The following is a 21,028-nucleotide window of genomic DNA, read 5'->3' as shown; positions in this document are numbered from 1 at the left end:
TGTCGTGTTGTAACGGTTTTTCGACCAGTTTTTCTCATAAACGGGTCAACTCTTTTCTCCTATATCAATGAAAGGCAAAGCTTTTGCCTCGTTTCAAAAAAAAAAGTATTAGCACTTCCATACTTTAATCGCTCATTTGATATTCATACCGATGCATCTGGAATGGGAATAGGTGCAGTCCTCCCACAGAAAGGACATCCAATTGCTTACTTAAGAAAAGCATTAAGTCCAAGAGCACAAGCATTTTCCAACCTATGAAAAAGAATGCTTGGTCTTGATTTTAGCTGTGGAAAATGGAAATCATATTTACAACATAAAGAGTTCACTATATACATGATCACAAAAGCTTGACACACCTCGAGTCACAATAGTTGACTAATTCAATTCAGCATAAGGCCTTCTGTAAATTACTGGGCATGACTTATCAAGTGAAACACAAACAAGGCACCACTAATGTAGTAGCAGATGCCTTGTCTCATGTCCTGACCCATATTAGTTGGCAGCAATCTCTATCAGTAAGCCACGGTGGTTAGAAATTGTAGTGGAAGGTTATCTCAATGGCCCACAAGCCAAGGAACTTCTACCAGAGCTCAGTGTTGTGACCTGACAGCCAAGGATACTATCAAATACCAGGACAGCATATGGCTGGGTAAACATTCTAAGGCAAAACAAGCCATTTTGTTGGATCTTCATTCTAGTGGTGTTGGAGGACATGGTGGACTCACTTCTACATATGTAGCTCATTGCATAGTCTGCCAACAAGCTAAATCAGAACATCTTGGTAAACCTGGATTATTACAAGTTTACAACCCCTTCCAATTCCAGGAAAAAAGCTTGGACCAGTCTAGAGGAAACATATTTGAGGTGTAACGATCCTCACTAGTGTGTAATTTATCATGGACACAGATGTCTCCTGATGTGAAATTGCAAAAGGTAATCAAAGGCCAAATTTATCTGTTTTCCAAAGAAAATCTGTGAGGCGTATTTTAGGTAGTAAAAGATACTCCTGCATGATTTTGCAGAGTACTCAAAAGGAGAAAAGATTATAGAGTTCTCCTTTTTGCTTTTTGGCCTAGTTCATGTGGTCAGAGGGAGACCACTGGCTATGAGTTGGTAAAGATCCCATCGATCCAATCAGGGCAGATAAAATAAAGGCATAAGTTTCACCCGTTTCATTTATTTTTGCAGCCAGTTTCACCTGATCACGATTCATTAGAACTCTGAAAACCAGGAATAATCAGTACTATTGCCTTACCTAACTCGAGGTCGCTGTCTCCAGGGACCACCAAGCTGTCACACACAAACGCACGCACGGCCACCCCAGGCCCTCTCAGCTACTTCCCTTGCCCAGCATTATAAATTTTAGCTAGACTCCACGCCTCCACTCTAAGAACAATACCAAACTTAAATCAAGAGCTCGTTCTTCTGTCCATTAGTTCGTCCGTAGCTCTTCCATCTCACCAACAGGCTAGTTTAGATAAGTACAGTAGTACCGTAAGAGCGACAATGACTGTTGTCAACACCGTCGCGCAGCAGCTGCCTGGCCATGGGCAGACCGTGTGTGTCACCGGCGCTGCCGGATACATCGCGTCTTGGCTCGTCAAGCTGCTGCTGGAGAGAGGCTACACCGTGAAGGGCACAGTGAGGAACCCAGGCATGCACACTGAAGTTTTCGTTAGGAAGATAACCGTATATGTATTGCTGGGCTTAAACTTAACGTACTTGATGATGTAGATGATCCCAAGAACGCTCACCTGAAGGCGCTGGACGGCGCCGTCGAGAGGCTGATCCTCTGCAAAGCCGACCTCCTCGACTACGATGCCATATGCGCCGCCGCCGAGGGCTGCCACGGCGTGTTCCACACCGCCTCCCCAGTCACCGATGATCCTGTATGCACCACGCGCCTCCCTCTTGTTGTTCATTGCGTAGTGATGCATATATGGCGGGTTGCTGCTGACAACTGCAGGTTGTGAACTCTCGCGTTTGAGCAGGAGCAGATGGTGGAGCCGGCGGTGCGGGGCACGGAGTACGTGATCAACGCAGCGGCGGATGCAGGAACGGTGCGCCGGGTGGTGTTCACATCGTCCATCGGCGCCGTCACCATGGACCCCAACCGCGGTCCTGACGTAGTTGTCGACGAGTCCTGCTGGAGCGACCTCGAATTCTGCAAGAAGACCAAGGTCAGCAAGCCAGATTCTCTTCCATTTTAGAGTTCTTCGTTAGTTGCGTGTAGAATAGTTAAAAATAAGTAGATGTTGCCGTCTTGGGAGATACAAAACAGGCCACCACTGTATGAACTGTTGCATGCATAAACGTAAAGTAAACCACTAGATTAAAACAGGTATTCAAACCTTTTATGGGCATGCAGAGGTGATGAATTGTATCAACAAAAACCATAGTATCGAAATTGGCCACGTAAAGATTCATACACGTGGGCAGCCTGCGATCTTGTTCACGAAAGCTAAAACTTTGGGCAACATCGATCATCGTATCACGCACACTTCTTTTCTTCTTTTATGTACGGATATGCAAAGTGAACTGTCGTTGTCACCACCAACCCCAGAATAAAACATTTGGCTAAGATGACTAACCAACAGATCAAGTGAAGACGTATCAAGACCACAGGATCCGGGGTCAATTTTTCTAATGGTTCATGCATGTCGTTATCAGTGAGTGTTTTTGGACGGTCATTTTCTCAAATAAGAGTTTCACCTACAAACGTAGGAAATTACCACTTCACCACTATGTTTTTACCTGTGAGGTTGTGATGAGTTGTGCTTTGTGACTGAGAACTTGGGTGGTATTGATATCAACTATATTCTGCAAACAACTTACAGTTTCAAAAGTTGATCAAGTTTATGCTGAAATAGGATACCATGATTAGACCCAGGAAAAGCTTTTGATGTCATGGTCCCCGTGAGGTGCACTAAGTCCTTGTTGTCGCAGACATCGCACAAGGCATGCGTGCTAGTGCCGCACTAATCGTTGCATAAGCATGACATGAGCACACCTGACTCTGTTTCAAAAGAAAAGGAAAAATACATAAGCGCACCTGATCACGACTTGTACTGATGCATGCCTCCACCCGATGGTGAACCAGAACTGGTACTGCTACGGCAAGGCCGTGGCGGAGCAGGCCGCGTGGGAGGCAGCCAGGAAGCGTGGCATCGACCTCGTTGTCGTGAACCCTGTGCTCGTGGTCGGGCCGCTGCTGCAGCCAACGGTGAACGCTAGCGCCGCACACATCCTCAAGTACCTCGACGGCTCGGCCAAGAAGTATGCCAACGCCGTGCAGTCATACGTGGACGTGCGTGATGTAGCCGACGCGCACATCCGCGTGTTCGAGGCGCCCGAGGCCTCGGGCCGGTACCTCTGCGCCGAGCGCGTGCTGCACCGTGGGGACGTTGTCCAAATCCTCGGCAAACTCTTCCCTGAGTACCCTGTGCCAACAAGGTGAGTAAGCATACGCAACATCCAACCTCACAGCATTCTTGTTTCACCTAGCTTTCTCATCTTTCGCTTATGTTACCAACTGATGCATCAAAGAGACAGAAGTAAGGATTTCTATGTCACAGTCGTTTCTAACTTGTGAATTAACTAGGCTTGTGGTATAAATTTCACAATCAACATCCTAATAAATTAAGTTTTTGTGAAATTTCTTTATTATGAATAGGGATGGTCAGCAAAACCGTAAAGATGTCTGGTAGCAATTTTACTTACCACACTTAATAATTAAAGAGTTAGTTTGCTGTTAACTTGGTAAAGGTGGACCCCCCCCCCCCCCCCCCCCTTGGTTGGTGAGTAGGGACAAGGGTGCATACCACTGATTACTAAAGCTCAAGTAGTAGGTGCAGGTGCAGCCGTGCAGGTGAACGGAAACTTACTCACTATTGACGGGATGAAAAAGTTTTATTAAACTTAGTGCTGGGAAAAGTCTTGGAACTGTGTCCTGTAAGATTGAAGCATGCGCAATGCTTGTTCTAAGTGTAATTGGTCCTTCCCTTACCAGCAAAATAGCCCTCTGTTCCTAAATATAAGATGTTTTGGTAAGCCAAATTGACTTGCCAACACATCTTATATTGAGGAACGGAGGGAGTATGTTGCTTAAAAGTCAGAAAGTAGTGAAGTACTAATGGATCTGTGTTCATAACTTCATATCAAAATTGTACACTTCGGCTGAATATAATTTTTGGGTTTGAAATATGAAACATATGATGTCACTTAAGTTCTCTGCTCCTGATATCCTGATGTAGACCATACTTCATTTTTTTCTCGGACACCAAACCTTATTTCAATGACCTATTGTGTTAAATGATCGTACACAACAAATTCCATAGCATGTTCATATAAACAGATGCGTCATTAGTGAATTGTGATAACATGCACCGGCACTTGGGACTGTTATCATTTTTGCTCCAACACAACGATAATAAGTGGTAAAATGAATGGAACCTTCTGCAGTTTCATGTTTTCACTAACTAAGAAACCTAAGCAATACTGGAAGCAACTTACCACTGTATGCTGCATCTTTGGTGACATGTGCCATGGTTGTGCTCAGGTGCTCTGACGAAGTGAACCCACGGAAGCAGCCTTATAAGATGTCCAACCAGAAGCTGCAGGATCTTGGCCTCCAGTTCACTCCTGTGAACGACTCTCTGTATGAGACCGTGAAGAGCCTCCAGGAGAAGGGACACCTCCTAGTACCAAGCAAAAATATACCAGAGGGATTGAACGGTGTAACGGCATGATGCTGCTAAAGAAGCAGCGGAGTTCACGTGCTCCTGTAACATGGTGAAACATCAGTTGTTTTTCTGTATAAATTCTATCCAGTATCGTGTTATTTAAGTGAACTAAGAGAACAGAATATTGTATCATCTTCGATGTCCAATACCTGGAAGGGATTGTTTTTTTGCAACCTATCCAACTCATAAGGGTATTTCTTCCTTATATTAATATAATATACAATTGGAATAACATACTTCTGCCTGGATATTATAGAAAAAAAATATCCACATGTTAATTAATGGGCCAAAAAAAGATCCACATGCCCTAAACAGGAACATTCACTAATCAGCACTTACGAAATCTAGACAGCAAAATCATAATGATTAGCAGAATACCTCAATAGGCCCCGAAAAAACTATGCAAGTTAGCTTGCGGAACCTTCTCCCAGTCCACATAGATACACGGCGACAAAAATATAAATATTCAAGAATACCATTCTACCAATAGAGTAATGGTAGGGTGTCATGGCGCCCTGTTGCATGGTGAAGGATGATCAGATGGAAAGAAAGGAGATTCAGAAGATACGAGTAAACACGATAATAACCTATAAGCCTGTCATAACAAAAGTAACAAAGTGATGTTTCTGGAAGGCTGAAAGCTATGTCAGGTAAGGACAGGAGAGTTGTAATAGAAAAGGTGTCTTTGTGTAACTTACAAGCTTCAATTATGCTATAGTGAATACTGATTGCATAAATTTGGTTATGATAGCAGGTTTTTTTTGGGAGAAATTTAAGTAGATATTTGGTTATAATGTATAAGAGCATAAGGGCATAAAGGCCATGATAATAAAAAAATCGTCTTACATTCCCTTTTTTTTTGTATAGTTTTAAAGTTGAAGCTAGGTTTTGCACTTCGCAGATGTTCTTCAAGATAAAAGAAATTAGGACAAGTGAACTTAAGACGTTTTACTATCCTAGTGGCCTTATGTATTTATATTCCAGCGGTCCATACTTTCTTGCACACAAGGTTTCTAGATTACAATAATCAAATCTAATTAGTTCCATGAAAGCAAATATTCCATGCGATCAGGAAAGAGAAAGCTAAAGATTCTCAAAGTGGAGTTTTGAACTTTAGTTGATTCAGAAGAAAAAAAGGAGCATCTTTGTGGTGGCCGCTCAGCTTTAACTGAATTTTTTGATAAACCAAGATCTAATCTCTGGGTATATTCACAGATGACCAGGGAGGTCTGTCATCAGGGACAAAATGTTCAGACAACATAGCGCATCATAAGGAAATGGGAGTACAATGAATGCCTGATAAGTTAGATATTTCTTAGCATAGGAGTTGTTAAGAAAAGGAGAACAGTAAGGACCTACCAACTACCAAGTTCCCATCATTAATTTACTTCTTTTTTATTTATGGGACTATTAAATAAAGTGAATACGAGCAAGAATCTACATCAGTCAGTCTGGTCAGGTAAATACACATAAAGGAGCACTATTTCTATGTTCGTCGACATAGACACATAAATCAAGCCAAATATGACACAGCATAATACGATAGAAATCCGGCATCAAACTTTAGATGACCTTTTAAGCAAAAAAGATTAAGATTTAGTTGACCTGACTTTACGGTCTCTTCTTTATCTATTTTTCTTTCAAGCGAAGAAACAGAGGAATATGCAAATTAACATAGCAATCCTGCCCCCTAATCGACTTCTGAATCAACTTTGCATGTCCATTTGTTGCACTATGCCCATACCATGAGCAAGACAAATGTCGGAATTAAATATAGGCTTACATTTATTAACTAGATTAGTGGTTATGAACGATTGTGATCAGATAGGCCTAAAGTTGGAATGTCTTGTACCTTGGAGACTTTGCATATGCCAACACATAGGCCATTCACGAACAGATTCTTTTTGTCGATAAAGTTGATCACGAATCTGATAGACTAGAAGTTAATCAGCTACCGCTAGACATCATAATCATATGAACTGCCACAAACCCGCAATTACAATTTATCATACCGTGCCAGGCACAACTGATGATTAGCTAAAGTGGAGACCACATATTTCAGGAAAGTGAAATCGAGCTGAGTGAGGTCTGGAATAACGAGGATCAATCGAGAAAAGGAAAGATACACCAACGATTCTTCTTCTGCCCGCACTTTCCCCTAACTTGAACAAACACGCCACCAAAACGAAGCTGCGGGGAGCACGTCCGACCCGATGCCCCTGCCCTAATCCGGAAACCACATTCCCCTTACGGCCGAACAAAAAAGCTTGACGGCCAACTGACTAACTGAGGAGGCAACTAGAGGAAGAGAGTGTACTTGCGTCGCGTAGGGGTGGTTCGGCTGTGTGGTGATCGACGGGGAGAGAAGCCGCCGCCGCCGTCCCGGACGCCGGCCAAAAACGGCCGAGTTCGCCTGTTTTTTTTCTTGTTCTTTTATTGAGGGAGAAGGCCGAGTTCGCCTGTTCGATACACGTGGGCTGAAACTCGAGCTGAGAGAAATATACAATATTGGGCTTTTTGCGACTTTGGCAATGGGCTGTTTTACTTTTGCGAATTTGGGCTGTTAGGGCACATCTCCAGCGGGGCGACGCATTTCGGACAACCAAAATGTCCGCGGGCGTCCGTTTGCATCGCCTGGCGGACGCGGAAATGGTCGCGCGTCCATTTGCGACTGGGGCTGGCTCCAGCGGGGCGATGCATATTCGGCGCAGGCGAGAATTCAAAAAGTGGTGTCCAAATTGAGGGCTGAAACTACTTTGCACGAAATTTTACAGCCGCAAATTGAGGGCTAAAACAAGTTCATCACACTTTGCACATGTCACGGCGTAAAGTGGAGTCCAAAAGGGGCACAACAAGGCCTGAACAGCAATAAAAATGTCCAAAAGGAGGCCAAGGTGCTGGTCGCATGGCGCCGACGATCAGGCTTCTCGCGCGCGGATTTCGGCGCGCCTCTTGATGAACTAGGCCCTGGTGTCGTCGTCGACGTTGCTCAAGTCGGCTAGCATGATCCTAGTGTCCTCTGCAAGGATCTTGGCCTTGGCGTCCATCCTCCTAGCCTCGGCGTCAAACAATTTGGCCTCGGAGTCTGCCTTCTGGACCTCAATTGCCTCTTTCGCGAGGTTGTGGTAGATGGCAGCTGCGGCCTCTTATTCTAAGAAGAGCATCCGTGAAGGAAAAGGGGACCGCTATACACTGATACGTCCAAAACGTATCTACTTTCCCAAACACTTTTGCTATTTTTTTGCCTCTAATTTGTGTATTTTGGATACAACTAACACGGACTAACGTTGTTTTCAGCAGAATTGCCCTGGTGTCTTATTTTTGTGTAGAAAATCAACTTTCAGGAAAATCCCCGGAAATAATTGCGAAGGGCCTATTTTCACAGAAGACTTACGGAGCCAGAAGACGAGACGGAGGGGGGGGCACGAGGTGCGCACACCATATGGCGGCGCGGTGGGCCCCTGGGCCGCGCCGCCCTATGGTGACGCCGCCTCGGCCAGCCCCCGATGCTCACCTCTGGACTACTTAAAGCCCTCGATCTAAAAACGCACGGGGGTTCGACCACTTTTCCAGAAGACATCCAGAACTCCGCCGCCGTCGCGAAACCCAATCTCAGGACCAGAAACTCCGTTCTGGCACCCTGCCGGGACGGGGAATTGGAGGAGATCATCGCCATCATCACCACCGACGCCTCTCCATCGACCATCCATGTTTCCCCCGTCCATGTGTGAGTAATTCCCCCGCTGTAGGCTGAAGGGGATGGTAGGGATTGGATGAGATTGTTCATGTAATAGCCATAAGATTGTTAGGGCATAGTGCCTAGTATCCGTTGTTGGTACTTTTATGATATTGTTGCAACTTGTTATGCTTAATGCTTGTCACTAGGGCCCGAGTGCCATGATTTCAGATCTGAACATGTTATTGATTTATGATGATATTCATTGTTTTATGATCTTACCTGCAAGTTGTATACACATATTGCTGTCCGGAACCCGAGGCCCCAAAGTGACAGAAATTGGGACAGCCGGAGGGGAAGGCTGTGATATGAGTATCACATGTGTTCACGGAGTGTTAATGCTTTGCTCCGGTACTCTATTAAAAGGAGTACCTTAATTACCAGTAGTTTCCCTAGAGGCCCGGCTGCCACCGGCTGGTAGGACAAAAGATGTTGTGCAAGTTTTTCATTGCGAGCACGTACGACTATATACGAAACACATGCCTATGGTTGTTTAGTACTTGGATACTGTTTTATTATTATCTGCAAATGTCTAGTCTTGATTATTACATGAGTTATCTTATCCATGCAGCTCCCGTTCATCCATCCCTATGCCTACAGTATTTTAATCCTGCTGTTTACTATAATCACTACTGTTGTCGTTATTACACTGCTGCTTCTATTTCACTACTGCTACTGCTATAAAACTGTTGCTACTGATAAACTCTTGCGAGCAAGTCTGTTTCCAGGTGCAGCTGAATTGACAACTCCGATGTTAAGGCTTACAAATATTCTTTGGCTCCCCTTGTGTCAAATCAATAAATTGGGTTTTACTTCCCTCGAAGACTGTTGCGATCTCCTATACTTGTGGGTCATCAAGACTATTTTCTGGCGCCGTTGCCGGGGAGCATAGCTTTATTTGCAAGTTCACCTGAATTGATATTGTTCGCTGAAAATCCTCCATCATGGGTAAAACTCGCGATACTAAAGTCGCCATATTACCATCCACTACAAGAAAAGGTACAACTCTGAGTACCTCTGCTGCTCTTGATTGACCATCTGTGATAAGTCAACTTGTTTCACCACCACAAGCTTCACGTGTTGGTACTTCTGCTGAAACTGAAAATTCCTCTGATAATTTTGACGATGCTTCCACTGTGCTTGATGATAATGGTTCATTAGGTCCTTTTCTAGATGCTACAATTGCTAGGTCTAGACAAATTGAAAATACTGAAATTCCTAATGAAAATACTGTTACACCTTGAAAGAGCAAAGTCTAAACCTCGTGTTTTGTGTGTTTGATGACAACACTTGAGTTATCTCACCGGGTGCCTTGAGTATCATTGCTAGATTTGCAAGTGCACGGTGACCTCGCTGGACACGTCAAGATCGGAGGACTGAAGCGTAGTTATAGGTAGCTGTAGGTTTTCTGGTTTTGTCTGTGTTTCGCGAGGTGACATGGCTGGAGAGAAAAAGGGAAGAAACCAGTTTTAGCCAAGCCGGTACTACCGGTACCTGTAGCGGTAGTACCGCTACCCCTATAGGTACCGCCTCATGGTACCGCTCTGAGTTCTGCGCTGGATTTGTCCCTCAGTACGAGTTACGGTACCTCTGCGGTAACTGGAGCAGTAGTACCGCTCACGAGCGGTAGTACCGCCCATGGTACCGCCCAGGTACCGTAACTAGTTACAGCAGTACCACTCTGGTACCGCTCAGGTACCGCTTTGGATCCAGTAAGGTTTGGACCCCATTGCGGTACCTCGAGCGGTACCTCTAGCGGTAGTACCGCTCTGCGTCCACGTGGACCAGATCTGGGGAATTCAAACTCAGAGCGGTAGTACCGCTTTTCAAAAGCGGTAGTACCGCTTAGGCAAAAACTGGACATAACAGTTGGATTTGGAGGAGCCTATTTAAGGGCCCCTTCTTCCCCAATTCGTTTTTATCTCTTCCCTCTCTCTCTCCTCCATTGTTGCTGAGCTTAATCCTTGAGGATCTCCCCAACCATCCAACCAATCTTGCTCAAATTTTGAGGAGTGGTGGAGGAGACCTCGATCTATAGTTCTACCAAGAGAGATTTCACCAATACTTGCTATTCCTTAGTGGATCTTGGTGTTAGGGTTCCTATTGTGGGACATTGGAGGAAGTGCATCCATGGAGGCTAGCTTGGTGTTGTACTAGCTCCATGGATTGTTGGGAGCCTCCTTGTGGTGTGGAGCTCGCCCCAACCTTGTGAAGGAATCACCGCCTCGACCGGTGCCTTAGTGGAGAAGGGGGAGCACCTTTGTGGAGCTCTCTTGAGGAAGAAGGTGAGGCCTTCCTTCGTGGTGTGGCCGTCTAGCCTCTTGTGTGAGGCTAGCACCTCCTCAACGCAGACGTACTCCCTTTTGTGGGAGGAACTGCGGGAAACAAACCTCGCCTCGTCTCCGCGCCCTCCGGTTGTCCCGCTCCTTACTCTTACTATCTTGTGATTGTTCCTTTGCTTGTTGCACTTGTTCTAGGATCATTGTAGGATCACCAACACCACTAAAGCAATCACCTTTATCTTCCGTTGCACTAAAATTGAAAAAGACTAAAACTTGACGTAGCAACCATTCACCCCCCCCCCTCTTGTTCGCTACGATCCATTCAATTGGTATCAGAGCAAGGTTTTCTTGCTCGGGCTTTACCGCCTAAGAAATGGCCGAACAAGATGCGGGTGTGGCGAATGGGTCACCTTCCCTTGTGCCACCCGCTCCATCATCTCCCGTCGATACCACAACGGCTACGTTGGATGACCTCAAGAAATTGGAGTCATCCATCGTTAACCAAATGAAGGCGATGATGATGGAGTTGGTTGCTCAAAAACCAAACCCTAGTGTTGATCCTCAAGCAAGTGCCGAGAACCCCCCACCAAAAGCTAACCCCTTTCCTCTTGTTGATTTTGTCGCGCAAGCGACAAAAGATCCACAAAAGGAAGGGCTTGGGGAGACCGGCACTTCAACAAAGGGGAAGGATGAGACACCGGTTGCGGAACGTCTAGGGGGTTATCATGAGGTGCCACCACCAAGTGATTACACCATAAACGTTCCAATACCTATGCCACATATCTTGTCGCATGGTTCACCACCGTTACTTGAGTCAAATAACTTTGAAAATTGGCAATTCTTGATGAAATCTCATGTGCGCAGCGCGTCTACCGAGCTTTGGCGCATTATTGAGGAAGGCTACTCACCACGAGATCCAAAGAAATTGACAAGAATAGATGTGGTGGATGACCAACTCAACGCCACCGCCATCAACATGATTCACATGGTCGTCACGCCAAAGGACCGCGCTCATATCCGCTCGCTCAAGACCGCCAAGGAAGCATGGGATAAACTCGACAAGCTCTTCCTTGGAAATGCGAGCATCCAAAGCTCTCGTTTCGATGAAGTGAACAATATGGCCGACAATTTCGTCATGATTGAAGGAGAGACCCCCGAAGAAATGTACCGGCGCCTCATCGCTCTCGCCGTACAAATGCAAGATCTTAGAGCAACGTTCGTGGATGACCATTGGATCAAGCGCAAGTTCTACAACGCTCTCCTCCCTTATGAGGAAGTGAAATTGACGGCCATCCGCCAAAACGCCTCCTTCCGTGCTATGACATCCGATGAAGTTCTTAGCGAAGTCATCGCTTTGGACATCTCCAAGAAGAATGCGGAGGATCTCGTTGCTCGCGCCCACAACACACGCAAGCCCAACCTTGCATTGAAGATGAAGGTACATGAGGCTATTGAAAGCGATGAGGATCCCATTGAGTGGGGACCGGATGATCTCAAGATCAATTATCATGAGCACATGGCTCTCGCCGCCAAGAAATTTTGGGATGAAACAAGTCCCGAAGCACAAGACCAAGAAGATCACGTGATTCTCCAAGAAGTTTCTCCAAGAGCCCAAGGGAGGGGCAAAAGGGAAGAACATGCTACAATTGCGGCGACAAGAGTCATTTTGTCGCGGATTGTATGTTTGAGAGAAGAGAAGATCATGGTGGAAGACTTATCCGCAAGGAAAAGTTCAAGTCACTCTCAAAAGGATTCTCCAAGTTCTCCCCCAAGTCCGATGACGACAAGGTCTCCTTCACCAAGAAGCCTAGAGCCTTCATCATTCGAGAAGAATACTCCTCCGATGAGGATAAAGAACGTGGGGACAAGAGCTCCAACAAGGAAGGAGAGGGAGTGGCCGCCATCGCCATTACCACTCCCTCTATCTCCCTCTTCGACTCTCCAAATGAGAACCTCGCCACCAACAATGCTCGTTGCCTTATGGCAAAGGCATCCTCGGAGGTAAAATCCCCCTCCAAACCATCATCCTTGACTAATGCTCTATATATTGATGATGCCACTAGTCTCACCGTTAAACGTGAGATTATGGGTTTGGATACTTTTCTCACTAACATGCAAGGGGATACCAAGACTCATGTTGGGGCTCTCTTGAGCCAACTTGGTGCGGCACAAGACCTTATAGAGGAGAAGGAGAGATTGGAAAGGGAAGCGGCAAATGAGATTGCCTCTCTCAAAGAAGGGCTTGAAGATGAACAAAATTTGCGCATGTCTCTTGAAGCTAGTGTCATCGTCCTTGAAGACTCCAATAAGGCTATTGTCTCCCAACTCACCAAGGACCGAGACCATGCTCTTGGCTTGATGGGTGAGCTTAAAAAGAAGATGCTCTCTCTTGAGGAAGCTAACAAAGAGAAAGATGATGAAGACCCCAACTCTTGCCATGACGAGCTTGTTGATCAAGTTGCCTCCTTGAGAAAGCACAATGCTCTTCTTTTGGAGGTCAATGCTCTTCAAGAAGAAGCCTTGGATGAATGTCTCCGCATGAGCAAGGAGAAGGCCACTTGTTGTGATCATGAGGAAGAAATAGCCTCCTTGAAGAGGAGGGAAGCCAAGCTCATGGAGGTCAATTCCATGCAAGAGGAAGCATTGAAGGAGTATTTTCCTTTGAGCAAGGACCGTGCATGTGGCACTCATGAAAGTGACATTACCAAGTTGGAGAGTGACAAGCGTACACTCATGAAGATGAATGCTCTCCAAGAAGAATCCTTGATGGAACACTTCCGAGTGAACAAGGCAAAAGAAGTCCAAGTAATTGATATTTGCCACCCCCATCCGGAGCATGAAGATGAAGTCAATCGTTTGAAGGCCAAGATCGATAGACTCCAAGTTCAAACCAAGTATTTGGAAGGAGTCATTGGAGCCAAAGATGGAGTCAAAGAGGGCTCTTGCAAGGTAGGAGGAATGGCTACCAAGCAAAGAGGAAGAGAAATAAGAGGACCAAGAAGAAGAAGAACAAGGAGAACATGGAGATCAACCTTGAGGAGAGCAATGCTAGCTCAAGAAGGGATGGAGTACCCAACTCCGCCTCGAAGGGTTTCGCCGGCTCTAACAACCCTTCTCACGTTCTTTTTGTTGATTACTATGGACATATTTGTGATCGCTTTATTGGTCCTCAAAAGGACAATGTTGATTGGACTATTTGGGTTCCCAAGCCCCTTGTTACTAACATGCTAGGACCCATTGAAAAATGGGTACCTAAATCCAAGACTTGATTCCTTGTAGGACTATGCTTCCGGTGGTGCTAAATGGGTGGTTGATAGTGGAGCCACAAGTCATATGACCGGAAGCAAGAATATTGTTGTTGACCTCGAGCCTTCCTACTCTACCGTATCATATGGCGACAACACATGCTCTAAGGTATTGGGTCTTGGCAAGGTGGTGGTAACACCCGACATCTCACTTGTGAATGTCCTCCTTGTCGAGACCCTTGGTTACAACTTACTCTCCGTTCATCAAATTGCTCACATGGGTCTATGTACTTTCTTTGATGAACATATGGTGGTCCTCTTGTGGAGCAAGACACTCCGTGTAGCTTTTGTTGGATATGTAGAAAACGGATTATATGTTGTTGACTTCTCCGGAAAGACAACATCCTCCGCTCTTTGCCTATTCGCCAAAGGTGACAAGGGTTGGTTATGGCATCGCCGACTAGCCCATGTCAACATGAGGACTTTGCAAAGTCTCCACAAGGGTGGCCACATTCTCGGACTAAAAGAAGATGTCTCTTTTTGTAAGTATCGTGTTTGTAGGGCTTGCGTACAAGGAAAAATGCATGGAGCTCCTCACAAGGCCAAGACTATCATCTCTACCACAAGATGCTTGGAGCTCTTACATGTTGATCTCTTCGGTCCACCGTCTCATGAAAGTCTTGGAGGAAAGAAGTATTGCCTCGTCATTGTCGATGACTATTCACGCTATTGTTGGGTATTCTTCTTCAAGTACAAGAGTGAGACTCAACGGACCATGATGGAGTTTGCCAATCAAGTTCAACGCAAGTACGACAACAAGATCCTTGCAATAAGGAGCGACAATGGAACGGAGTTCAAGAACTATACTTTGGATGACTTCCTCGGCGAAGAAGGAATCCAACACCAATACTCCACGCCATATACTCCCCAACAAAATGGGGTCGCCGAAAGGAAGAATCGAACCTTGATCGAAGCCGCTCGAACCATGATGATGGAGTACAAGTCCAACTACAATTTTTGGGCGGAAGCTATCTCTACCGCATGCCATGCTACTAATCGTCTCTACTTTCGCAAAGGCCTAGAGAAGACACCATATGAGATTCTCACCGGAAACAAGCCCAATGTGTCATACTTCAAGGTTTTCGGATGCAAATGCTATGTGCTTGTCAAAGACACCCGTCTATCCAAGTTTGATTCAAGAGCTCAAGAAGGAATTTTTGTTGGCTATGCTACGGATTCTCACGCCTATAGAATCTTCAACAAGTCAAATGGGCGGGTTGTAGAATCTTGTGATGTGACATTCGATGAAGATGATAGATCTTTGGAGGAGCGAAGTGCTTCTTGTGAGAAAGGAGATGCAATTCCCCCGGATGCCATAGGAAGGATGGATGTTGGCATTCGCCGACCCCAAGAGCTACCTTCTATGAGTACCGGGGAAGGACCAAGTTCCACCCAAGTGAAGCCATCTACACCACAAGGCCAAGCTTCTTCCATTGATCTTACAAATGCAAGCCAACCTCTACCACAACCTCAAGTTCAACCTCAACATCTACAACAACAATCAAGTACGAGCTCACCTCAACAAGCTCAAGAACAACATCTACCACAAGCTCAAGAACAACACTCACCACAACCTCATCTACAACAACAACCGACATCAAGTGACCAAGGCCAAGCTTGAAGTTCTTCTCCGAATGGTTCGGGGATGATCTATATGGACAATACCATTCCTAGTACCCCCGCGTCATCCGGATCTCATGATGATGATGCCCACTTCAACAACAATGAAGGTCAAGGCGAGGACCTAAACCGTGATGAAAGCCAAGAGGATCCACAAGAATCTACTCCTTTAGCCGTCACTCGCCGTGAAGATCCTATTGCAAGACACTTGCGCCTCAAGTCCCATTCTTTGAGTAATGTCATTGGTGATCTAAAGAGCAAAGTAACCACCCGGAGACAACTAGCAAGCTTTTGTGAGCACCACGCCTTTGTCTCTATGGTGGAACCACTCAAAGTTGATGAAGCTCTTAAAGATCCCGATTGGTTGAATGCGATGCAAGAGTAACTCAACAACTTCAAGAGGAATGATGTGTGGACTCTCATGAAGCGACCCGATCATTGCCGCAATGTTATCGGCACAAAATGGGTTTTCAAGAACAAGCAAGATGAACATGGCATGGTCATCCGCAACAAAGCAAGATTGGTGGCACAAGGCTATTCTCAAGTCGAAGGCGTGGACTTTGGTGAAACCTTTGCACCCGTTGCAAGGCTCGAGTCCATCCGTATCCTTTTGCCCTTTGCCTCTCATCATGGCTTCAAGTTGCAACAAATGGATGTTAAGAGTGCTTTCCTTAATGGTCCTCTACATGAGGAGGTGTATGTGAAGCAACCCCCGGGTTTCGAGGACCCCCATTTCCCGGACCATGTCTTAAAGCTCAAAAAGGCCCTATATGGACTCAAACAAGCTCCTAGAGCTTGGTATGAGCACCTAAAGGAGTTGCTTGAAGACCGTGGTTTCGAAGTGGGGAAAATTGATCCCACTCTTTTTACTAAGAAAGTCAATGGGGAGCTTTTCATAGGCCAACTCTATGTAGATGACATCATATTTCGCTCGACTAACACAAAATTCAATGATGAGTTTGCTATGTTAATGACAAATAGGTTTGAGATGTCAATGATGGGTGAAGTCAAGTACTTCCTTTGGTTTGAGATCAAGCAAATGGGACAAGGCACCTTCATCAATCAAGCAAAATATCTCCAAGACATGCTCAACCGCTTCGACATGAAGGGCGCCAAGGGAATTGGAACTCCAATGCATCTCAAGTGTCAACTCTCCCTTGACGAGACCGACAAAGCGGTGGATCCCAAGCTCTACCGTTCGATGATAGGTTCGCTTCTTTACCTTTGTGCCTCTCGCCCGGATATAATGTTAAGCGTTGGTATGTGTGCACAGTTTCAAGCAAGTCCGAAGGAAAGCCACGTTGTGGTGGTCAAGAGGATCTTTCGATATTTAGTTGATACCCCACACTTCGGACTATGGTACCCAAGGGACACGGACTTTGCTTTGGTGGGCTTCACCTACTCCGATTGGGCGGGAGACAAGGTTGATAGGAAGTCTACATCCGGAGCGTGTCACTTTCTTGGAAGATCTTTGGTGTGTTGGTCCTCGAAGAAGCAAAATTGTGTCTCCGTCTCCACCGCGGAAGCCGAGTATGTTGCCGCGGCAAGTAGTTGTGCGCAAATCTTATGGATGAGGCAAACCTCGCGGGACTATGGACTCGAGTATAGCAAGGTTCCTCTATTGTGCGACAATGAGAGCGCCATCAAGATCGCCTACAACCCGGTTCTTCATGGGAAGACGAAGCATATTGAGATAAGGAACCACTTCATTCGAGATCACATTGCACGTGGAGATATTGTTCTATCCTTCATTGGCACCAAGGAGCAATTGGCGGACATCTTCACAAAGCCCTTGGACGAGAAGCGTTTCATTGAGTTGAGGCATGAGCTAAATATCATTGATCCGTCAAACTTTGCTTGACCGTCGTGCGCACATACCACTCTCAAACTATATATCTAGATGAAAGGCACGCATGAACATAGGGGGAGTGCGGTTTAAATATATTGAGCTATCCCTCCCCCATAATGCATAAAGAAATCGAAAACATATGCTATTTGTCAATTGAGTGACTTATGAGCTTCATGTTGAGTTGTAGTCCGTGAGTCCTAGATACATCTACGCGACCTCACACTACTACACTCTTACACGGTGGCTTCGGCCACCAACCTCCTCCTTGAGGAGTTTTTCGGTTCTTTGTGTTTCTTTGTGACCTTATTTTTGTCCTTCTTCTTTGCTATCTTTTTCTTCATGTTTTTGGAGCATCTCACTCAAGCTTGTTTTTCCTTTTGGTTTTTGCAAGCTTGGTTGTATGTTCTTTTTTTTCTCCATCCTCCTAGTTTCTCTACTCTCCTTTTTGGTGTTCCGATGCCAAAGGGGGAGAAGTTCTGTTATCACCAGATTTTAGCCAAATCAGAAGATGGGCCGTGATTGAGATGGGCTTGGAGGATATGCACATAAAGAGTTTCTGAATCGGCCTCGTGCGAGAATTTGGGCTAGATTGCCCGTGTATCTGTACATTATGGTAGATCACGTTTTAGTTTAGAATTAAGAGATAGAGTTTGGTTCGTACACAGCTAGGTTTATTCCAAAGATAGAAAGTCCACATACTATAAATATGTACCTAGGGTTATTGAGAAAGGAGGACGATCACGTTCACAACAAACACAATCTAGGCGCATCGCCACCCCTTGTTTCGAGGGTTTCTTCCGGGTAAGCGTCATGCTGCCTAGATCGCATCTTGCGATCTAGGCAGTATCAATTTATTCGTTGTTTGGTGTTGCTCGTACTGAAGCCTTGTTGATGGCGAGTAATACCGTTTATCATAGATGTTTTGGGGCTTACATCAATACTTTTCTGATATGTTTGCTTAGTTATGCTACCCCTAAATATCTAACTGCTTTTGCACCTATCTTAGGTGTAAGGGCAGCATCTTGCTTCGTCTTTATTTAGTAGATCTGATCTGTTATGGTTGTTCGTTGTTATTCAAGGTTTAGTTTGATATCTGCATGGTTAGGCCTTGCAAATGGGTTGAATGATCCAGTAGTGCGTAAGGTATGGTTTGCCGATCCAAGAGGGGATGTTCCGGGAATCGACTCCGTGTTGGTTTTTAGGCCCCTTCTAGGACTAGTTTTCTGTTATCTTTCGTATCTGCCAGGCTCAACTACGTGTAGGACGTTCCGGTTATGCGGTGAAAGCCCTAAACTGTCGTAGATCGATTTAACTTGGTATTGATAAAGCAGGATCCCCATGTTATCGTAGATCCAATATAAACCATGGGTTAATCGGCTCTTTGAGCCGATTCACAGGGTAACCTGAGAGCCGATCGAGGCTCATTTAGTGTTTATGTGTCTGCCATGCAGGAAACTAATTGAAGCAATCCAACACCTTCCTGACCAGGTGTAGGTCAGGTGGCACGCCCTCGCAATAGCCAGGACGTGTGCCGGAGCATTGCGGGCCGTCGCCCGAGGGACCAGGGCCCACCAGCAGTCCTGGGAGCCTCCCGGCTCTTCGTGTTGCTCGTGGCTGCTCGCCGGTGGGTTTTGGCAGGCAACACATTCTAGCACGCCCGGTGGGACATTCTACAGCAACTACGTCAACATCTGCAGCTGAGATGTCGGACGAACCGATCAAGTACAAGGATTTGCCTGAGGATCACAAGAAGAAATATGATGAGGTTAAAGCTCTCTTCGAAGCCGATCTCATCGGCTCTTTCGAGAGGACCCGTACACATGGCATTAGGTGGAAAGGGTTCTCACCCGAAGGCGTTCTCGATGAAGTAGACCTGTCTCTCCCTTCAGAGGAACGCACCAGAGCTCTGCGCCAGGAAGTTAATTACATGGTGGCTCATTCTCTACACCGTCATTCTGAGAGCCTGGTGAACGCTTTCGAGCGTGTTGCGGTTCGCGTGGTTCAGGAAATCATGAAGCATCAGTACTCTCCGTCAGGGCCTACCCTAGGGACTCACCAGGGAGAACTACCGTTCCAGACCAGACCGCAGCTGCCATTCATGCTTGCAGCTCCAGAGCCACAGGGTTCACCGGCATACGTCGTCTACAAGGTTGGAGGTGATCCTGGCGATTACCAATTCCTGTATGACACTACAAGAAAAGTTTTGATAGACAACGTCTCAAAATCGTCCGCTAAGGGGTATTTTTCGTCGCCTATGGGCATAACCCGATGATATGGGTTCTGTTGTCGAAACTGCGTCAGGCAAAGTCCTACGACGATTTTTTCGGTCCTTCGCGCTTGGGCGCCCTTCCGCCACGGAAAATCGGACCGTTGCGCAAGTGTTTCCGGGAGCCCGTTGACTGCTGACGTCATGCAAACTGCCACGTGGCAGACGCCGTTAACTGGCAGTTAACGGCGTTAACCGGCTGAAACCCCGTGGTAGATGGTAGGCCCACACGTGGCCTGCCACGTCTTAATCGAGCCGGCCCATTAAGTTTGCGGGCCGGGCCAGCTGACTTAGTTTGACCGATCAACTATATAGCTGGGCTGGTCCATTAGTTACGTGGACCGGGCCTAACCTCTAAGGTTGACTGGTCAAAACTTTAATGGGCCGGGCCACTAAGCATGTGGGCCGGGCCGAATGCACTCGTTTGACCGGTCAACAGGCAAAAGGGCCGGCCCACAAGACACGTGGGACCCACTTTCCTGTTATCGAGCCGGCCCATTTACCTAGTGGGGTCCACCTTAAAACAACTGGGCCGGCCCAAGAAGTTATTGGGCCGGCCCAATTAACATGTGGGTCCCACTTTCCTGCTATCGGGCCGGCCCATTTAGTACGTGGGGTCCACAATAGATCAAATGGGCTGGCCCAACAAGAAAATGGGCCGGGCCAAAAACGCAGGTGGGTCCCACTTTCCTGTTAAAGGGTCGGCCCATTTAGTATGTGGGGTCCACCATATAGCAAGTGGGCCGGCCCAACAAGATAGTGGGCCGGGCCAAAAACACAGGTGGGTCCCAATTTCCAGTTAAAGGGCCGGCCCATTTAGTATGTGGGGTCCACCATATAGCAATTGGGCTGGCCCAACAAGATAGTGGGCCGGGCCAAAAACACAGGTGGGTCCCACTTTCCTGTTAAAGGGTCGGCCCATTTAGTATGTGGGGTCCACCATATAGCAAGTGGGCCGGCCCAGCAAGATAGTGGGCCCGGCCAAAAACACAGGTGGGTCCCACTTTCCTGTTGAAGGGCCGGCCCATTTAGTATGTGGGGCCCACAATATAGCAAGTGGGCTAGCCCAACAAGGTAGTGGGCCGGCCCAATAAGCTGGTGGGGCCCACTTCCCTGTTAACGGGCCGGCCCAATAAGCAGGTGGGCCGACCCAAAATGAAAGTGGGTCCCACACTACTGTAAGTGGGCCGGCCCAATCAGTTGTAGGGCCCTGGTTGTTTGACTAGTC

At 46.5% G+C, this 21,028-nt stretch overlaps 1 protein-coding gene and 1 long non-coding RNA gene across 2 annotated transcripts; one reads left to right on the top strand and one right to left on the bottom strand.

Moving 5' to 3' along the window:
• Window positions 1-1,144: 1,144 nt before the first annotated feature.
• LOC127301555 (uncharacterized) lies at window positions 1,145-7,196 on the bottom strand. Its single transcript, XR_007852190.2, has 7 exons — window positions 7,060-7,196; window positions 5,121-5,257; window positions 4,892-4,985; window positions 4,513-4,781; window positions 3,053-3,440; window positions 1,755-2,164; window positions 1,145-1,663 (listed from the first exon to the last, which is right to left on the bottom strand). It is a non-coding gene; the product is annotated as an uncharacterized lncRNA (long non-coding RNA).
• LOC127301553 (cinnamoyl-CoA reductase 1) lies at window positions 1,507-4,917 on the top strand. The gene is made up of 5 exons (XM_051331822.1): window positions 1,507-1,654; window positions 1,735-1,889; window positions 1,992-2,180; window positions 3,101-3,453; window positions 4,559-4,917. The coding sequence occupies exons 1-5, from the start codon at window positions 1,507-1,509 to the stop codon at window positions 4,746-4,748; spliced, it is 1,035 nt and encodes a 344-aa protein (XP_051187782.1). The 3' UTR covers window positions 4,749-4,917.
• Window positions 7,197-21,028: the final 13,832 nt, after the last annotated feature.

Source organism: Lolium perenne, chromosome 5 (genome assembly GCF_019359855.2).
Source record: "Lolium perenne isolate Kyuss_39 chromosome 5, Kyuss_2.0, whole genome shotgun sequence".
In the NCBI taxonomy this organism is placed as follows: Eukaryota; Viridiplantae; Streptophyta; class Magnoliopsida; order Poales; family Poaceae; genus Lolium; species Lolium perenne.
This window is presented reverse-complemented; position numbering and strand designations above follow the sequence as displayed.